Source organism: Danio rerio, chromosome 17, assembly GCF_052040795.2.
Source record: "Danio rerio strain M-AB ecotype USA chromosome 17, GRCz13ab, whole genome shotgun sequence".
NCBI lineage: Eukaryota > Metazoa > Chordata > Actinopteri > Cypriniformes > Danionidae > Danio > Danio rerio.
The window spans coordinates 39,016,011-39,035,619 of NC_141037.1; the positions used below are offsets into that span (position 1 = coordinate 39,016,011).

The following is a 19,609-nucleotide window of genomic DNA, read 5'->3' on the forward strand; positions in this document are numbered from 1 at the left end:
TTTTATGATGCACAAATCATCAGATTACATGCACTGTGTGGTTGTTTCATAGAGCTGACAGAGAGCTGCTTATAAAGGTGGAAGGGTCTTACAGGGAAATCAATAAAGCTTGACAGCTCTGAGGTGTTCATGCAGCAGGGTTCAGTCTAGTAGTAAGCAGTAAAAAGGCAACATCTGATTTTGATTGGAGATTTTATCCATGGCAACAGTCGGCTTGTTAAATCAACAGTCTCTTAGCAACCAAGTCCATGGAGATGTTGAATGCCACGTTTCCTACATACTGTGTGTGTGTGAGTGAGAGAGAGATTGAAGACACACACACACGTGCTCTTGCTCCCAGCACTGTCCAATGTTACTGCAAGGCATTAAAAAGAATATCTTTGTGAGATGCTGTTTATGAGGAGTGAAGTGTTTACAAATGAGACCCATCTGGTGTTAAATTAAACTCAATCGTTGGTCAGCTAGCAGTAGTCTTTTTGTCATGATTTAGTTAATGAGTGTTTTTTGACTGTTCTAATTCACTGGCATTTCTGAATCTCTAATTAGTGAGCTAATGATTAATCTCCAATCTACAAGTCATTTAGTCCACTTTGCAAAAAAAAAAAAAAAAAAAAACAAGACCTCTTTATGAGGCGTGATTAATCAGACTGAACTTAGGCCCAATCCCAATTCTAACCCTTAGCACTTCCCCTTACCCCTACCCCTCATTTTGCATGCTCCCGTAAAGGGGTAGGGGTGTCCTAATACTCTTTAGGCTTAAGGTTTAGGAGAAGGGGTGAATAGCCCTTTGAACAGATATTTTTCAGGAGCACACTCGAAACCAAGGCGTAAGAAAATTTCCCAGAATACACCAGCCACAACGGTAGTATAGCTGGACCCGGAATTAGGGAGATCCACAAATTAGTAATTTTTGTCATTATTACGAATTTTTACAACAAACAGACACTTTTTAATATATTCATAACCGTGTTCATGTTTTACCGTCATGTCTAAAAAAAATAAAAGAAAAAATCGCTAAAAGAAAAACTACTAATTTTCGCGATCTACAATCCCTAATCATAACTCTTGTACAGCAGTCCCACAACATTCTGAAACTCGATGACACTGGAATGCCCTTTCAGAAAAGGCCTTTTTCTCAGGTTCAACTACATATCTCAATCTGAATCTCTGATTTGTGAATAAAGCATTCTTATTGGCCGATCAAGTTAATAAAAACTGTACTATGAATCATAGTTTATGAGTTATAGTTAGAAGTTCAGCTGAATTAACTGAATGGTCAATTTTATTTTTTTCATATCTTTGCGATGGATGATCTGTTTATCTGGATCATTAATGCAGTGTATATGATTCAAATCAGAGAGAGATCATATTTTTTATTTGCAGTGAATCAGTTGATTCAGTTAACCAAACCAGTTGTTACGTCCTTTTAGATGTTAATATTAAACTAGGAGTAGATGACAATAACATACATTAGTTTAATGTGTGTGACAAGCGGATGGAGAAAGAAATAAACTGAATCAAATAATCACTGCAATTATTTATTGCCCATATATCCAATGAAAACCAGTGAAAATATATTATACAGTGAAAGAAAAATATTTACAATGATTAAATAATGAATTACCTGGGGGGAGAGGAAGTAGTTGAATGTGCTTAAATCAAAGAAATAAATATAACAAAACTCAGTAACTGTTTTCACCAAACTAAACTAAATATGAAAAGAAAAGCATGAAAAGAAACATCTTCAACGTACCAAACGTCTTAACTAAACTGCTCTAACTAAAAACAAAAACATACAGAAAACAGCACATTCTCCTGAACCTAATGAACTAATACAAAATATCAATCTGAGTGTTGTATATGTATATCGCGCGACTTACTCACTCCTACACCTCTCCGAGGCATCACTCAAACATGTCAGTTAACTGGACAATTTCACAAACATTGTTAAATCGCAAACTTTAGACAAGAGCATTAAACAAGCAAAACACATTCTCTCAGACAAGCCCTCGCAAGAGAGACTGTCCTCACAGAGACCCACAGAAAGAATAAGAGCGAGAAGTGGCAAAGGAAAAGAGACAAAAGAGAGAGAGAGAGATCGCCATTGCAGTTTGGGCTCGGCTTTTAAACGCTATGCCAACCAGCGATTGGTGGCGCAAACCCAGCGTCAGCGGCCAACGTCATCAGCACGAAATGCGGATCCTCCAATGCCGTTCGTACCTGTAACACATGCATGAAACGACACACCCACATACAAACGAACGCACACACTTATCCAAAATACGTTCTGCAAGGGAACGTTACACCAGTCCATGTGAATGTTATGCAATTCCAATTGATCCATTTCTCATTTCATCTTTGAGCCCAATTTGAGAATGAATTGATCGTTAGAGTCGGATGTTTGTTTATTTATTAATTTACTTATTTATTCATTTTTACCTGTCTGAATTAATATTTCATGAATTATATTGATCTATTTTTCATTAAGCTCAGCTCATCATCTCAAATAACTTCATGACTGATTTATAAATGATTCATTTTTAGTTGCATCTTTAAATTGGTTGATCCAGTTGACAAAACCTGTCTGAACGATTGGTTCATGAATCATGTCTGATCTGGGGGAGAAAATTTTGCTTTTCATTATATCTTTGCAGTGAATCTGTTTGATCTAAATCATTAAACCTGTGTGTACGATGCATTCACCAATCATACAACTCCAATTCTCTGAATCAGGTATTCAATAAGACAAATCACTTATTTGAACAAAGAATCATTCTTTTGAACCAGGTCTTTGCAATGAACTGGTTGATTCAGTTAGCAAAACTAGTCTGAATGACTGGTCCCAAACGGCAAACTATAATTTATGCACTTATGCTCTATGTACTTATGCACTTACAAACTCAACATTATAGTGCATGTATGTAGTGTCATCCCAAATGGACCACTTAGCAGAAACTCAAATCGTTTCCCAAATAAGGTTTGACGGGTACCAAATTAGTGAAATAAATGACCAAACTACCAAATTAAACCTGCCATGAGTATAACCGCGTTCACCATCGGGAGGTGCTATAACCTCTCGTAGGACAATTTTGCTTTTACAATCCAAAATAAAAAAATCAGTGCCCAAAAGCTCTTCCCCTTCTGCTACGTATGCAAAACTGCGACCATTGAGTCTGTGAAGGGTCCAACATTCCACACTTCATTTTAATGATTGAATAAGTGCATCATCTGGCTATCTAAAGTGCACCTATTATTATTATTATTAGAGTTTTCAGTGTGAATGCACTACTTGCACTATTTATACTACAAAATGGTGTAGAATAGTGCATATCTATGCATTTTAGGAAACACCTACTTTTTTCACAAATCCATTTGATACTGTTCTCTGGTTTAACTAGCTAAATAATCTGCATGTCCAGTTCATGAACTGAATCAATCTTTAAAGATTTTTATTGTTTGAATTATTATTTTGTTAATTCACTTATGAACTGATTGACTCACTGATCAGATCAAAGGTATCAGTTGATCTTGCTTAAAGTCTGAATGAGTTCATGAATCTGACTGAACCGGTAAATGCATCATGATTTTAGTGAAATCTCTGCAGTGAATCAGTTGAGCCAGTTAACAAAACCAGTCTGAATTATTGATTCACAAATCCAGTTGATCTAACTCCTCTGGTTCTTTCTGAATCTCTGATTTCCAAGTGACTCATTCTTTTGAGTCAGATCTATACCATTTCTCTAAATCCAGCTGATTCCAACCTTCTAAATGATATGGACATCTAATTTGTGAATGAATCATTGTTTTATTATTGAGTTCATCTTTATTTATATAATGCTTTTTACCATGTGGATAGTGTCAAAGCAGCTTAACATAGATAAAGAAAAGAGAGTAAAAGCCATGATATTCCAAATTATTGTGGAACTTTTCAGCAATCCAGGCAGGCTTGAGATATGCAATGTTTTCAATGATTCCTTTAATTAACAAAGCTTTGCTGAACTGATCGCGATTGCTGTTGATCCAGTTCTCATGTTCATGTCTGATCATGAACAGATTTAAATGAATCATCTCTGCAAATAAGCATTACATTCGGTTCACAAAAAACATTTGGATGCACTGATAAATCTGACTCGGCCAATTCTTCATGAATCAAACAAGCGTGAATGAACGATTCTTTTTAGTCATATCTTGTTGATTCAAGTCCTGTCAAATGAAAATAACGTTTTTTTAATGTTAGTATCAGTATTGTTTGATTGTTTGATTTCTAGTGTGCTCCAAAACAGTGACAAAATTTAGATATAAATCTGATAAAAACACGTAAAGCCTAAATATTGTCTAGTATCTGATATGCCCTGCCCCCTTCACCTCACTCTCACTGGAATAGCTGTGATCAAACAAAACGCTATTGGCTGTTTTTTTTTAAATAAAAGGAGAGGGGCTACAGTATGTCCTATGCACTTTACGGGACCTTTAACAAAACCAGTCTGAATAAATGACTTCAACAAAAGTCAGTACCTGGATGCTGTTGTAGTTTGTTTTAGTCCATCAGGGGGTGCTCAACCTGGGGTTTTTGTGAGTTCTAATGCCCCAGTAAAGTGAAGGGGACACTATACTATAATGGGCGCCAATGAGATATTAAACCAAGGTCCTGACTCTCTGTGGTCATCAAAAATCCCATGGCACTAATAAATGAGTAGGAGTATAACCCTGATTTGCTGGCCAAATTCCCTTCATTGGCCCTTATAGGGTTGTACGATATTAGAATTGGGTACCAATTGATACTGGAATTTTAAAAACGTCCTATTACCACTAACATTTGAGCGGTATTGAGCATGTTTGGCAGATGTTTTGACAGATACAGGGACAGTGGAGCATTTTTATGCCGCGATTCATCGGTGGATTACTCGTATGTCAGCTTATAGACAAATCAGCGGTTCGACATGACTTTGAAACGCTCCAGTGTCCCTGTATCTATGTTTACACTATGTAAACAGCGTTGAGTTCGATGAACTGATGACCTTCACAATAACAGTCATTTCTGTTGAGCATGTGAACAAAATGGCAATTCAGCGGTGTTGAGGAACTCTTTCAGTAGTGCTCAAATGTTAGCAGGAAATGGACGTTTTTAAAACTTGAGCATCGATTGGTACCGAATTCCAGTATCGTGACAACACTAGGCCCTTACCGATCATGGCCTCCCAATCATCGCCATCCACCGAATTGTCTCTATCACTGTCTCTCCACTCCACCAATAGTTGGTGTGTGGTGAGCACACTGGCGCTGTTGTCCTGTGGCTGCTGTCATATCATCCAAGTGGATGCTGCACACTGGTGGTGGTGTCAAGAGAATCCCCTCTCATGATCGTGAAGCACTTTAAGTGTATGGCAACACACAGTAAACGCGCTATATAAATACACACATTACATTACATTCAAACTACTGACTTACAGATATGATCAATTAGTTTTTTCTTTCCCTCTAGGATCTTCTATAAGGTGAAGAGCCGCAGTGCCCACATGAAGAGTCACGCCGAGGCGGAGAAGAAAGCAGCGGCGCTCCGGCAGAGAGAGGCCGAGCAGCGGGCAGCAGCCGCCTTGTTAGCGGCCCAGCAGAACGGGGCGATGGCAGATCAGGGCAGAGGGAGGAGAGCGAGCAGCGACGACTCTTCTGATGAAGACGAGGATGCAGATGATGAAGACTGGCGCTAGCTAACAATCCCCTGCCCACGACGAAACAAAAGATAAAAAACATATTTATTTTTACCTTACCAGCCAACAAGACCCATCCCAAAAGAACAGTTTCAGGGACTGGCTCACTCCCGTATAATGTGTGTGTGTGCGTGTGTGTTACGTGTGTATGAGGCGGATAAAGACAGAGACCGATGCTGTAGAGGCATTCAGGGGCTTCGTGTTCAGATATAGGGCTATTGGGAGTGTAAGCCATGCCATCTCAGTGTGAATGTGTGTGTGTCTGCGTGCGTGCGTGTGCAAAATGCACTTTTAGACTCATGGACACACACTGATCTGTGCACAGAACTCACTCACTGTTCACTGCTGTGAAATGGACGCCGAAGGACACAAAAGCAAGTGTGTGTGTGCGTGTATGTGTGTGTGTTTTCTCCTCCTTTTCCGAAACGAAGATATCTTTTTCTTCCACGTGACTGACTGCCAAACGCTTGCACAACTGTGCTTGTACGCCTGGTCTTGATCTCCAGTGCTGTAATTACGGGCTTTCTGTTTTTGAGCATCTTAAAGGTATAGTTCATCCCAAATGGAAAATTCAGGCAGGCGTCACCCTTATGTCGTTCCAGAATAATACTCCTTTTTTTCTGTAGAACACACAGATTAGCAGAACATTCATGTTGTTCTGTGCCATTCATCGCAAATATAACCCAAGGGCTTTTCATCTTCAAAAGAGACGAAAAAAAATCATAAGTACTTCAGATAACTATGCGGATTTTCAAATCTTTTGAAGCCACAAAGTCGTCTTGACATAGTGTTTTAACTGAAACTATCAAAAAAGGATGATTATGGTTGGTTTTTCCTTTAATAGTAGCTTTTTGTTAAAGATTAAGAAACATTTGACCTGTTTTATGCACCACAGCCAAACAAAACTGGGGTTTATTTCATTTTTGCAGTTTTTGGATAATGAATAATCTGTCCAAAATGTAGTTTTCTCTTTAATATAGCAAAGTCTTAAAATAAAGTGCTGAGAAAGACACTTAAATTAAATATAAATGCTTATTAAAAAAAAAACATCTAAATTTGCAAATCCTGGAGAAAAAAATATATGCACAAACTAATAAATATTAAACAACTATAGTATAGGATGTAATCATAGAAAGCACTGCACTTTACTAAAGCTTGAAGGCCCAGTAGTTGGAAAAGAGCAGCTTGAACATTCTGCTTAATGTCTTATTTCTTCCCACTCTCAAAATAAGCGGTTGGAAAGATCTAATGTAAGGGGATTAAATCTATAATTATTCTTTTTGAAACAAACTATAAAAAATCATCTAAATTTGTAAGTCATTGGGAAAAAAACATTGAGTTAAAAATGTATGCACAAGAACAAGCTGATAGATATCAAACAAGCATAGTATGCGAACACACAAAGAAACACTGCCATGAACTACATTTAGATATGTGTGTACAGGCAGACATAAAAGCTATGATTATTATATGTTGATAATAAAATATATATTTTTAGGTAAACAAATGCTTGATAGGAGCTCCAGAAAGCTTTAAATATGGTAAACAATTAGAATAAACCACTTTTATTATTACTTTTTTCACTTTCTAAAGCTTGAAGGCCCGGTAGTTTTTTCACTGGGAAAAAAGGTTGAGTTGATAATATATGCACAAAAATAAATTGATGGATATTAAACAAGTATAGTATAGTATGTAATTATAGAAAAAACTATGCACTTTACTGCATTTAGATATGTGTGTACAGGCAGGCATGAAAGTTACGATTTATTATTTGTTGATGATAATAAAATGTATATATTTCAGTCAAACAAATGCATTATAGAACCCCCCCAGAAACTTCAAACATGGTAAACGATTCAAATAAACCACTTTTATTGTTACTTGTTTTTGTCTTTCTAAAGCTTTATGGCCCAGTAGTTGGAAAAGAGCAAATTGAACATTCTGCTTAACGTCTTATTTTTCCCCACTCCTAAAATGAGCATTTGGAAAGGTCTAAGGTGATTAAATGTAGAATTGTTTACTTTTTTTTTTTGAATAAACTATATATATATATATATATATATATATATATATATATATATATATATATATATATATATATATATATATATATATATATAAATATATATATATATATATATATATATATATATATATATATAAATATATATATATATATATATATATATATATATATATATATATATACAAATTTGTAAAAATATGGGGAAAATAAGGTTGAGCTAAAAATGTAAACACAAGAACAAACTGATAAATATTAAACAAGTATTGTATAGTTTGTAATCATAGAAAAAAACACCGCAATTTACCACATTTAGATATGTGTGTACAGGCAGGCATGAAATCTGTAACTTATTGTTTGTTAATAATAATAATAAAATATATTTTATTTGGTCAAACAAATGCATTATTGGAGCACCAGAAAGCTTTAAATATGGTAAACAATTAGAAAAAACCCTTTTTATTAATGCTTTTTTGGTCTTTTTAAAGCTTGAAGGCCCAGTAGTTGCAAAAGAGCAGCTTGAACATTCTGCTTAATGTCTTTTTTTTCTCCCCACTCCCATAATAAGCGTTTGGAAGATCTAATGTAAGGGGATTCAATCTAGAATTTTTCTCTTTTTTTGTAATAAACTATAACAAAAATTATCTAATTTTGTAAAAATATGGGGAAAGAAGGTTTAGTTAAAAATATAAACACAAGAACAAACTGATACATATTAAACAAGCATAGTATAGTATGCGCACATACAAAAAAACTGCTATTTACTACATTTAGATATGCGTGTACAGGCAGACATGAAAGCTACGATATATTATTTCTTGATAATAATAAAATATATTTTATTTGGTCAAACAAATGCATTATTGGAGCACCAGAAAGCTTTAAATATGGTAAACAATTAGAAAAAAACCTTTTTATTAATACTTTTTTTGTCTTTCTAAAGCTTGAAGGCCCGGTAATTCTAAAAGGGCAGCTTGAACATTCTGCTTAACGTCTTATTTTTCCCACTCTTAAAATACACATTTAAAAAGATCTAAGACAGTGTTTCTCAGCCACGTTCCTGGAGGACCACCAGCTTTGCACATTTTTTCATGTCTCTTAACCAAACACAGCTGATTCAGATCATCAACTCATTAGCAGTGATTGAAAGACCTGTAATAGGTGTGACAAAGGAGACATGCAAAACTTGCAGTGTTGGTGGTCCTCCAGGAGCATGGTTGAGAAACCCTAATCTAAGGTGATTACATGATTCTAGAATTTTCCTCCTTTTTTTGAGATGAACTATTCCTTTAGTATAAACTGGTGACCTCGCTGATGCCTTCGATGTTTTCGACACTTTCTATCTTTACAAGACAATCACTTTTACAAACGTTCTTTTATATATACAACGGTTGTCCTTGATATAATCATTGGCTGTTAGTAGTGTCACTATCAGCTTTGTATTGTTTTATTATTATGTAAAGGGGGGTTGGAGGTAATTCTTTTTCTCATTTGACTTTTAGTTTTGCCACCTGCGTTGAATTTGAAGATAACAAACACTCGCTGAGAGCATGATTATATACAGAAAAACACACTGCAAGTGCAATATAGCAATAGCGGGACTCGTGTTGAGTTCCCACCCACTCGACGACTTATTTGATCTCTTTCTCAGCATCTTTGAACAAAAAAAGTATTAGATAATCAAGTTATATTTTAGTATAAGAACAAACGCGAGCGGTTGGTGAGTTTTAAGGGCAGTTGTACAGTAGAAGCAGCTCGGGTTTCTGTCTCTCCGCTGGCCAAACACTTAAGCACTTGGCTTTGTTTCTATGGCAGCAAAGAGTCTTCTTTTTAAAGGAGAGACACACTGGGGATTCACCGCCAACAGTAACGGCTCCAATTATTGCTGATAACACACAAGTCTTCTATGCAGCGTGCGTGTGTGTGTGTGTGTGTGTGTGTGTGTGTGTGTGTGTGTGTGTGTGTGTGTGTGTGTGTGTGTGTGCGTGTGCGTGTGCGTGTAAGAGAAAGAGCGTATTCATGTGTTTATTTTGCATGCGTGGTTGTGTGTAGTTGATCACCGATACTCAAAAACTGTTTCAAACTTAAAAGCCAAGTGAGAAAAAGAAGATATTTAATGTCTTTTTCTTAATCTTTTTTGAAAACAAATATAAATATATATATTATATTCTTGTTGACATATGTGAAAAGACTGATTCGCTCGAATATGAAGATATGGGCATTTTGTTGAAATGGTTTAGCCAAGCTTTTTTGTTATTGTTGTCGATGTTGTGTTTTGTTGTTGTTGTTGTTGTTATTGAAATATGAAATTGAATTGGAGGGAATTGTAAAGGGTGAACCTCCTGTTTCTGTCTTTTCATTCAGCCAAGGGAAATTTCTTCTGCAGAGGAATGTTAAGTATGATAAAGGCTTCTTAAGACTGTATATGCACACTTTCTATGCTATTTTCATAGGGGCTTGTACACTAATGACGGCTGTGGAGAGAAACTCTGAAGTGCTTTTTACTACAGTGTAACTTATTGTGTTTCAGTTGTGTTTTCCTCATGTGTTTTAGAATAATAAACAAGGAAAAACACAATAAACATGACCATTTGTAACAGTATTTGCGGAGGAATGTGTTTTAGTCATAATTCATTGTTGTTTGTGCACTGAATGTCCACACGGTGGCACTGTTGGATCGTTTATTTTCTGACATTAGAATAGCTGCAGTGATCACATGAAAATCTTTATTCAAAAGATGTAAATCGGGTATTACAGACATGTTTCAATAGGCATATGATGGTAAGTGGGACTTAAATAAATGCTCGTTTCTATTTTAAATACATTCCAATAAAGCATTTGTATTATATTATTATATACCAAACAAAAAGATGTATAACACTAGTTAAAATAATTCTCAATGCTGATTAATTTATTAAATATTCATGGAAAATAGAAAAGTGTAACTGTCTTACAGTGTAACCTTTATTTGCTTAATATATTTATTTGTATTTAAAATACATATAATAACTGTTTGTTTTATATTATTATAAAACTACCTGAGAAAAGTTTTGTCACCTATCCAAGTTTTAGGAACAACAAATATTAACTTGACTTCTAGTTGATGATTTGGGCAAAGGCTTCTAGATTACTATTATTTTACCGAAATTAAACATGATCATGCCTTCATTTTTAATGACTTAATTAGGACAGTAAGGTCTGACTGCGCTTAGACAAAAGTCTTGTCACTTATCAGATATGATGTACAGTATAGAATATATAGTAATGATGCAGTGGAAAAATAATGAATATTATGTATGACTTCCATGAGCCTGGAGGACTGCATCCATACATCTCTGCAGTGACTCAAATAACGTATTAATAAAGTCATCTGGAATGGCAAAGAAAGCGTTCTTGCAGGACTCCCAGAGTTCACCAAGATTCTTTAGATTCATTTTCAATGCCTTCTCCATTTTACCCCAGAAATGCTCAATAATGTTCATATCTGGTGACTGGCCTGGCCAATCCTGTAGCACCTTGACCTTCTTTGCTTTTAGGAACTTTAATGTGGAGGCTGAAGTATGAGAAGGAGCGCTATCCTGCTGAAGAATTTGACCTCTCCTGTGGTTTGTAATGTATGAATGTAACTCCAAACCATGATTTTTCCATCATCAAACTTGACTGATTTCTCTGAGAATGTTGGGTCCATGCAGGTTACTGTAGGTCTTTTGCAGTATTTGTTATGATTGGGATGCAGTTCAACAGATAATTCATCTGTAAAATCTTTGCTTTTCTAAATAATCTACTATAGAAGTCAAGCTTTGTTGCTCCTTTAACTGGGATCGACGACAAGACTTGTCAGGTAGTCTACACATAATAAAGACAAAATGAGATATATAACAACACAATAACAAAATTCTAAATGCTAATTAATCTATTAAAATTCTAACATCTTTCATGTCAAAATATGAGTGAAATAATGTTTTGTCTTTCAGCCTAACTCATTTGCTAAAAAATGAAACATCAGTACTTATTAAAACTAGTGAAACGATAAGTGATTAAACAAAATTTTATTACATTTCAAATTATTAAACTCTTAATTGCTGACAAATACTAAAAACCTGAACCTGTGTTTTTAAGGATATTGGATTTACAGATTTGATTGCTCTTAATGCCTGCCATTGATTTTTGTTCTATAAATGAAATTGTAAGGCTGAATTACACCTTTATTAGTTTTGATGCTTTGAAGCTGAAAAAAAAAAGTATTTGGCTTCAACTGACCTGTCTTTCCCTGTAACATCTGCATTTGATCCATTTCTGAAGAACTATAAAGCTCTGGCATGAGCTTAGAGAGTTTGTCAAAGTATTTCTCACGCACCTCTTTATATTTACCACAGTGAAGGAGAAATGTCTGCCTCTCAAACACCGTCATGGAAAGCACATAACTTTGCACAATTGCATATTATTAAAATAACATCAGCATAATGCAAATTTAAGCAGTTACGTTGTTGACATTTTCAAGTTGTTGAGAGTTCTTAGTAAAACACTGTATTACCTCAAAAACGCTCGTTTTTCCCCTTTATATGCCTGTATATTTTGCCAACATAATAGGTAATAATCAAACAATAAAACACACCGTTGTTTTGTGTCGTGTGTGTATAAAAAACTCATCAACTTGAACTTTGTTTGGAATTTTGCGCTGTTGTTTTCCTGCCAACCCTTGGGTGGCGCCAAACCCTGCCAAATGATCCGCCATCAAGTCCTGCAGTTCAGCTCCAAGCATCCATACGCGGATGGAAAGCAATTATGTAATTTAGAGCAGAACATTCTGATGGATAAACAAAGAAAGAGAAGAGTCATCGTAGCTAAAACACGTATAAACAATCCCGACTAACAAAAACAAATATGTCCTTTTAGCAATTCAAATGAAAGGATTGTATGTTTGACAGAGATGGATTTTTAGCTTTACTCTCATGCAAACTACAAATGCATAAGCAAACTTTTACTGGAAAACTATACGTGGAAACCAGTCCACCACCTGTACACACTGACCAGAGACAAACACATCCGATCCACCACAATGTAAACAAAAGAAACATTCAAATATAAAAGGGGAAAAAAGATGACTGGAGCTGTACATTTGACAAGAGTACCCTATTTCAGTTTTTTTGTACTAAGAAAATTTACGTCTGTCTATTGTTTTTGTCCAGATGTCAAAGCTGCTCTGTTTGTTGTTAGGATGACCATTTTAAGTTTAAACTGTTTTCTAACATGGACCACATTAAATAAACATGTTTAATCAGTTTTTTTTTACTAGTAGCCTACCCACAGCTCTCAATGATGACCAATTAAGTCAAGAGGGCGGGGCTTAACCTTTCACATGATAGGTAAATACCGTAAGCACTAGAGAGTCTAGGGTAAGACACTAAGCAAAAATGTTTGTAATTTAACAACTGTTTTTCGACGGTAATACAAAACGACCTACAGTAATTCCTGTTTTGTGAAATTATTGGAATCGTTTTCGTGACAGAATAGTGCACACTGGAAAAAAACACACACATTAGGCTACCCACAACGGCTGTTAGTCTTGTTTGCTAGCACAATCACCACTATAATGGCAATATAATACTATAGCCAGGGATGGGCAAAAATACATGGACATGTATTTCAAATAAAATGTCAAATGCCTCAGTTTTACATCTGTTTTGCATACAGCTGTTTGTTTCAGAGAAAGCGTGCATGCACGCCCAATGACGCCCACTTCAGTGAACACAACCTGCATAGGCTGTGAATAAAAGGTAACGAAGTTGTAAATAGCGTTCAGTTTGTTGCACAGAGCGATCGTTTGAGGGTCGTACGGGAGGTTTGATTTGCATGTGTGTTTTTTCTCACAGTGACAGCAGCCATGAGCCGCACTCAGAAGTAAAAGTGAAACCACATTTAAATGATCATATCGCATTTTACAGTTATGATTACGACAAGCATTTGATATGTTTTTTTTCTTTCATAGCGAACACAAAGTGTTGTGCATAAAAATAATTGTTTACCGTGTCAGTATAACAACCCTAGCCTATATAGGCTATAATGTTGAATATAATGCAAGGAGTCTGATAATGACAAATTCTAGTTTTACCAGTGAAAACAAATGGTCTAATAATGTTTCCAATGACATGACAAGCACACGTCTTCAACATAATAAATCAATTTCAGAATTATGATTAGTTATGTTCTGATGTCATCATTTTACTGTGAATTAGCACACAGGACACATTGAAAGTCTGTTCAATTTAGCATTTTAAGCAACAGTAGACCTACACATAGGCCTAATATTATTGTTGTTTTAACATATATGTTTGAGAATTAAAAATAATAATAGGCTAATCCTTTATTAATAGGCTAATATTAACCTTTATTTTACATCGTGAGAAAATCGTAAATCTAGATTTTAAGCAAAAAAAAAATATAAAAAATCGTGATTCACATTTTTGCCAGAATCGTGCTGTCCTACCTATAGGCATCGACTGAGAAAGCATCAGGGCCGGAGTGGGACTACTTTTCAGCCTACTTTTCAGCATCAATCTGAGACCGCATTTGTATGAAGTCATCATGTAGACTTCTTACAAAGTATTACAATGTAGTACTTTGATACAAAATATAAACCCATTATCATCAACTTTATCAAAAACAAACTACAGAACACTATTTTGTATTTAAAATATGTATTTTAAGTACAAGTATCATAAATACTGCCCATCCCTGACTATACCCTAGTAGCAAAGAATTCTGGCCCAGATTTGGCATAAAGCTGGCACAGCAGGCATTCATCCGGCACTGGCATACAGCATGTGGGCCAAACATGGCCCGGGTTTGGCAGAGGTGGCATCGTCTTTAAGGCGGCACACAAGATTTGGGCCAGGTGAAAAATTAAGTATTTGGGCCAGATTTAAAAATTTGATAAGTGGGCCATGTGAGTTTGGCCAGTCTTGACCCACATTTAAAATACACTAAAATCATTTTTGAATAAAGAAAAAAAATTCTACCAATCAGGTCACTTTGAGAAAAAGCGTGCCCATAGTGTGCCTAAAGCGCATCACTCCATGGGTTTATCAATTTCATTGCAATCGTGACACACCAACCTATCTGGCCCAGTTCAGGCCCAGTTATGAGTTATTAACTTGGCTGAGACTTGGCCCAGATATGGTCTGTGTTTGGCCCTTGTCTGGAAGCCAGATTTGGTCCAGTCATGTACCGTAATTCACTGCGGCATGTGGGCCAAGCAAAACCTGATTGTGTGGGCCAGAGCTGGGCCAGAGAAATTTTGCTATGTGGGTAGCACTATTTTGAAACTCAAGTGTTCTTTGACAACAGTAAACCCTTTTTTTTGTGTGTTGTTCTACCTTAATTTCCCTAAGTCAATTCACACTCTGTATTCATTTCATTCTGATGTTTGCTTAAGTTATGAAGTGATACATTTTTCTCATATGATAAATTTTCAAGTGAAAAGCAAACAATTTTGAGGAAGACAGAAAAATGGTTAGATTTGAGCTCTGGAGCTGTATTGTTGCTTCTCATGCTGTAATATGAGTTTTCCAGGCCAAAATCACAAAGTGCTAAAAACTGACTAAACCAATGAAACTCATCATGCTTTTTGTTTTAAACAGCCTTTTACTAGCAAAGTCAGTGAAAATAGTTTATAGATCTATTATTGTGTGTACCAACTGTGGTTAGTTGATGCAGCGAAGAGAAACGTCCTGGAGGTGTTGTGTTGACTGTTGCTGTGGTGTACAGGCCACTGGTTAAAAACAAAACCCAAATGTGTGTTCAAAAGTGAACACCAGGGGATTTTGGGAGACTCAAACAAGAACAGTGCGAGGTGGTTTTGTGCATTCCTTTTTCTCTCCTTCACTTGGAGGAGATGCAGAGATAAAACATAATCGCTGCTGAGAGATGATTGTAGCGTTTTTTACAACATATGGAAGCAATCAGAGATCAGAAGGGATCAGTTTATCTTATAGAAGGACGCACAAAGACAGAGTTTGCTCAATCTGCAATGCAAACTTCAGTAAAATAGTGTGTTTGGAAGAAATTCCAGTAGGCCATTTGTAACAGATGTGAAAGGTGTGTTCATTAATCAATGGAAAAGGCCACAAGTCACTGGCAGCATCCGTTTTGGCCTAATGTCCCGCAGGGCGATGGGAGCTTGTTTAAAAAAAAAAGAGATGAAGACAGCAGTACAGCAGAGATGTTTAGGATTTAGTGGCTCTGTCTCTGCACATTTTGTGTGAAGCTCTGGAGTCACGTTTGAAAGGTGTATGGAGGAAGAGCTGTGTTTGATACAGATTCACTTAGCAGATGTTTGAAGAAGCTAAATGAACGTCATGAAAACATGGACAAAATCTAATTAAAACATAGGTTTGTTTAATTTATTTTTTCTGGGTTTTCAACTTTATTGATTGGACAGGGAGTTTGCATGTTCTCCCTGCCTTCGCGTGGGTTTCCTTCGGGTGCTCCGGTTTCCCCCACAGTCCAAAGACATGTGGTACAGGTGAATTGGGTAGGCTAAATTGTCCGTAGTGTATGAGTGTGTGTTTGAATGTGTGAGTGGATGTTTCCCAGAGATGGGTTGCGGCTGGAAGGGCATCCGCTGCATAAAAAAACTTGCTGGATAAGTTGGCGGTTCATTCCGCTGTGGCGACCCCAGATTAATAAAGGGACTCAGCCGACAAGAAAATGAATGAATGAATGATAGGACAGTAGGAGAGTACAGGAAAGAGTGGGGAGCAGACAGCAGACAGAAGGAAAGGAACAGCATATGGACCTTGAGGCGGGAGTCAAACACTGGTCACCTTGAGCACCGTCTGTCAACACATTAACCACTACGCCATTGGTGCTGACTTTCATTTATTTATTTTGATATATAAAATGTACAATGACAATGGAATGTACCATCAAACCGTAGATTCTCCCTTGTGTCACATTCTGGCTGGACTGTTTATTATTAACAGAAATCTGTGGCACTTTCTCTGAAGAATTTATGCTTTTGGAAGACTCACTTAGAAGACATTTTGGAAAACTCATTCCATGTTTAATAGAGTACTGCTGCTTACTGAAAAATAAAGCTAATCACACAATAATAATTAATTCCTTAAGTTTTCATTGCTGATGTCAAAATGTACATATTCAAATGCACAATATATAATACAAATGCATAAATACTTTGATTTCATACACTTTCAGAAATCAAGATACAAATACTGTTCCACTTTAAGTTCATTCGTTCATTTTCTTTTCAGCTTAGTCCCTTTATTAATCTGGGGTCGCCACAGCAGAATGAACAGCCAACTTATCCAGCATATGTTTTACGCAGCGGATGCCCTTCTAGCTGCAACCCATTACTGGGAAACATTTATACACACTCATGCACACACATGCACTACGGACAATTGTTTTTTTTTAGCTTACCCAATGCAACTATACCACATGTTTTTGGACTTGTGGGGGAAACCAGAGCAACCGGAGGAAACCCACACAAACACTCGGAGAACATGCAAACTCTACACAGAAATGCCAACCCAGCTGAGGCTTGAACCAATGACCTTCTTGCTGTGAGGCAACAGCGCTATCCACTGCGCCACCATGCTGCTCACTTCAAGTTTATACTATTTTATATTTATTTATGTGCACTTTAGGTATTAATATTATAGTACACAATGTAGACCATTCAGGTAAAATGTGTATCTTTTGAGAAGGTGCCGCACCAGTAAACTATGCATTCATTATTGTTGCCTTGTCTTTTGAATTTTAATCAATTTCTCGTTTTTTTTTTGGCGCCACTGAGCGATGACGGAGTAAGACGTGCGTTTAAGAGCTCCCTTAGCCAAATCCGCTAAAAAATACTTACAAGGACCAATAATTTTGTAATTTCTATCTTTTCAGAACGCATTTACTTTTAAAACAGTTAGACTTCAAGTTCGACTGGATATCTCAACATGAGCAAACAAAAACCTAAGAAACTGAAATCGACGCAACTAGGCCTCGACCAACCACCGACCTTGCCTGACACACAGCCCAACGAGTCCAGCGGTGATGAGGAGGATCCTCCTAACCGAGCTCTATTAGCTGCCATCACAGCACTCAGAGGTGAAATGACTAAGATAAAAGATGACATCTGTGAGAAATTGGAAAGACGCATTGAGCGGGTGTATAAAGATCTGAGAGCGGAGATTGTTACGATTAACAACATCACTCAAGAGTCTATTACTAATCTTGAAACAAAATCTCAAACGCTACAGGCTAAAGTCACTGACATAGAAGAAGCCGCCACTGCGCACTCAGATAGCATTAGCCAACTTGAACAACAGGTGGCTAATCTCAGTAACGAAGTTCTCAGTCTTAAACAAAAGAATGAAGACTTAGAAGGAAGATCCCGCAGAAACAATATCAGAATTACAGGTATACGAGAGGCCTCGGAGACGACGAAACCGAGGGACTTTATTGCCAATCTGCTGAAAGATGTACTCTCGTTGGACGAACCCCCGCTTATTGACAGAGCCCACAGGACCCTTCGCCAGCGTCCGAACCCCTCTGATCCACCGCGCCCATTCGTAATACGCCTCCATTACTATCACGTCCTGGAAGACATCCTCCGCAAAGCTGCCGCTTTGAAAAACCTTCAATATCAAGGTAAACCCATTAGCATCTTCCCCGACTACCCACCGTCAGTGGCAAAGCGAAGGGCGCAATTCAACAAAGCCAGGCAACTATTGCGCAATCAACCCGGCGTCAGATATGGCTTACTTTACCCAGCGAGACTACTAGTGACCCACAATGGCTCACAATCATCCTTCACAGATCCGCCAAAAGCCGAAGAGTATGCTGCGCAGCTCACAACAACTCCATCGGGATCAACTGAAAGAAGTTAAAAGACTGATAATACATCAGATATCCTACTTAGGCAAGGATTCTTACCAAATGCGGTAAGATAACATAACAAGAAATATAGGTTGAGAGAGACATTTATATCAGACTCTTACTGTCAGTATTCTACGAAGGTTTTCACAAGGTAATATCCTCATTTCTTTGATGACGTGCATCTCCACTGTTTCCTAAACGTTGTTCTGAAGATATCCAATAAGATGTATAAGAAATTACTCTCAAGCTATATATATTTTATTTTTAAATTGATCCTACAATTATTCTGTTCTGTGCTACAAACGGTCATGATTCTATAATTTGGCTTGGGGAGCTTCCCCCAAAAGAAGTAACAGTCTTAGTAAGTTAGGTTACTCATACAGGGAAGGTTTTTATTTATTTAATTTTTTTTTTTTATTTTATTTTATTCTTGTTCTTCTAGTTCTTTCCCGCGAACGATTTTCCTACGGCTACATTAGGTTAGCCTAAGATAGTTATGTTCATGTTGTTCACTTATTTGTTGTTCACTGTGTTTATGCTCACGAATATGCAGAATTACAATTCTTGTGCAGCAATAGAAGCAAGTTTTATTCAATACAATTCAGATAGATACTTGATTCCCTATCTCATTCAGAAGCCAACTTTCCCACTTATTATATATGACGAACGCATTGAATATTAAAAGGGGACTGACATTTACAAGCTGGAATATACGTGGCGCAAACAACCCGGTAAAGAGAGGTAAAGTCTTGAATCACTTAAAATCATTACACTCAGACATAACCTTTTTGCAAGAGACACATTTAAAAAACAATTGCCATAATAGATTGAAAGCAAAATGGGTAAAAGAGATATATCACACATCTTTCTCCACAAAAGCAAGAGGAGCAGCCATTATAATAAAGAAAGGCATACCCTTTATTCATAATTCCACTATAGCAGATAAAGATGGTCGTTACATCATTGTCTCGGGAGAGATATACAACAT

The 19,609-nt window shown here is 36.7% G+C and overlaps 1 protein-coding gene and 1 long non-coding RNA gene across 3 annotated transcripts in view; both read left to right on the plus strand.

Annotated features, from left to right (window-relative positions):
* Positions 1–6,755, plus strand: part of mideasb (mitotic deacetylase associated SANT domain protein b) — a 61,294-nt gene extending 54,539 nt beyond the window's left edge. For both annotated transcript variants that reach the window (XM_087290830.1, XM_087290829.1), the window contains exon 13: positions 5,483–6,755. In XM_087290830.1, coding sequence (XP_087146956.1) covers positions 5,483–5,708 — 226 coding nt within the window. In that variant the 3' untranslated portion in view covers positions 5,709–6,755. The remainder of the gene's footprint in view (positions 1–5,482) is intronic.
* A 1,250-nt stretch (positions 6,756–8,005) lies between these two features.
* Positions 8,006–10,333, plus strand: LOC147840031 (uncharacterized). The gene is made up of 3 exons (XR_015513661.1): positions 8,006–8,772; positions 8,924–9,670; positions 9,736–10,333. It is a non-coding gene; the product is annotated as an uncharacterized LOC147840031 (long non-coding RNA).
* Positions 10,334–19,609: the final 9,276 nt, after the last annotated feature.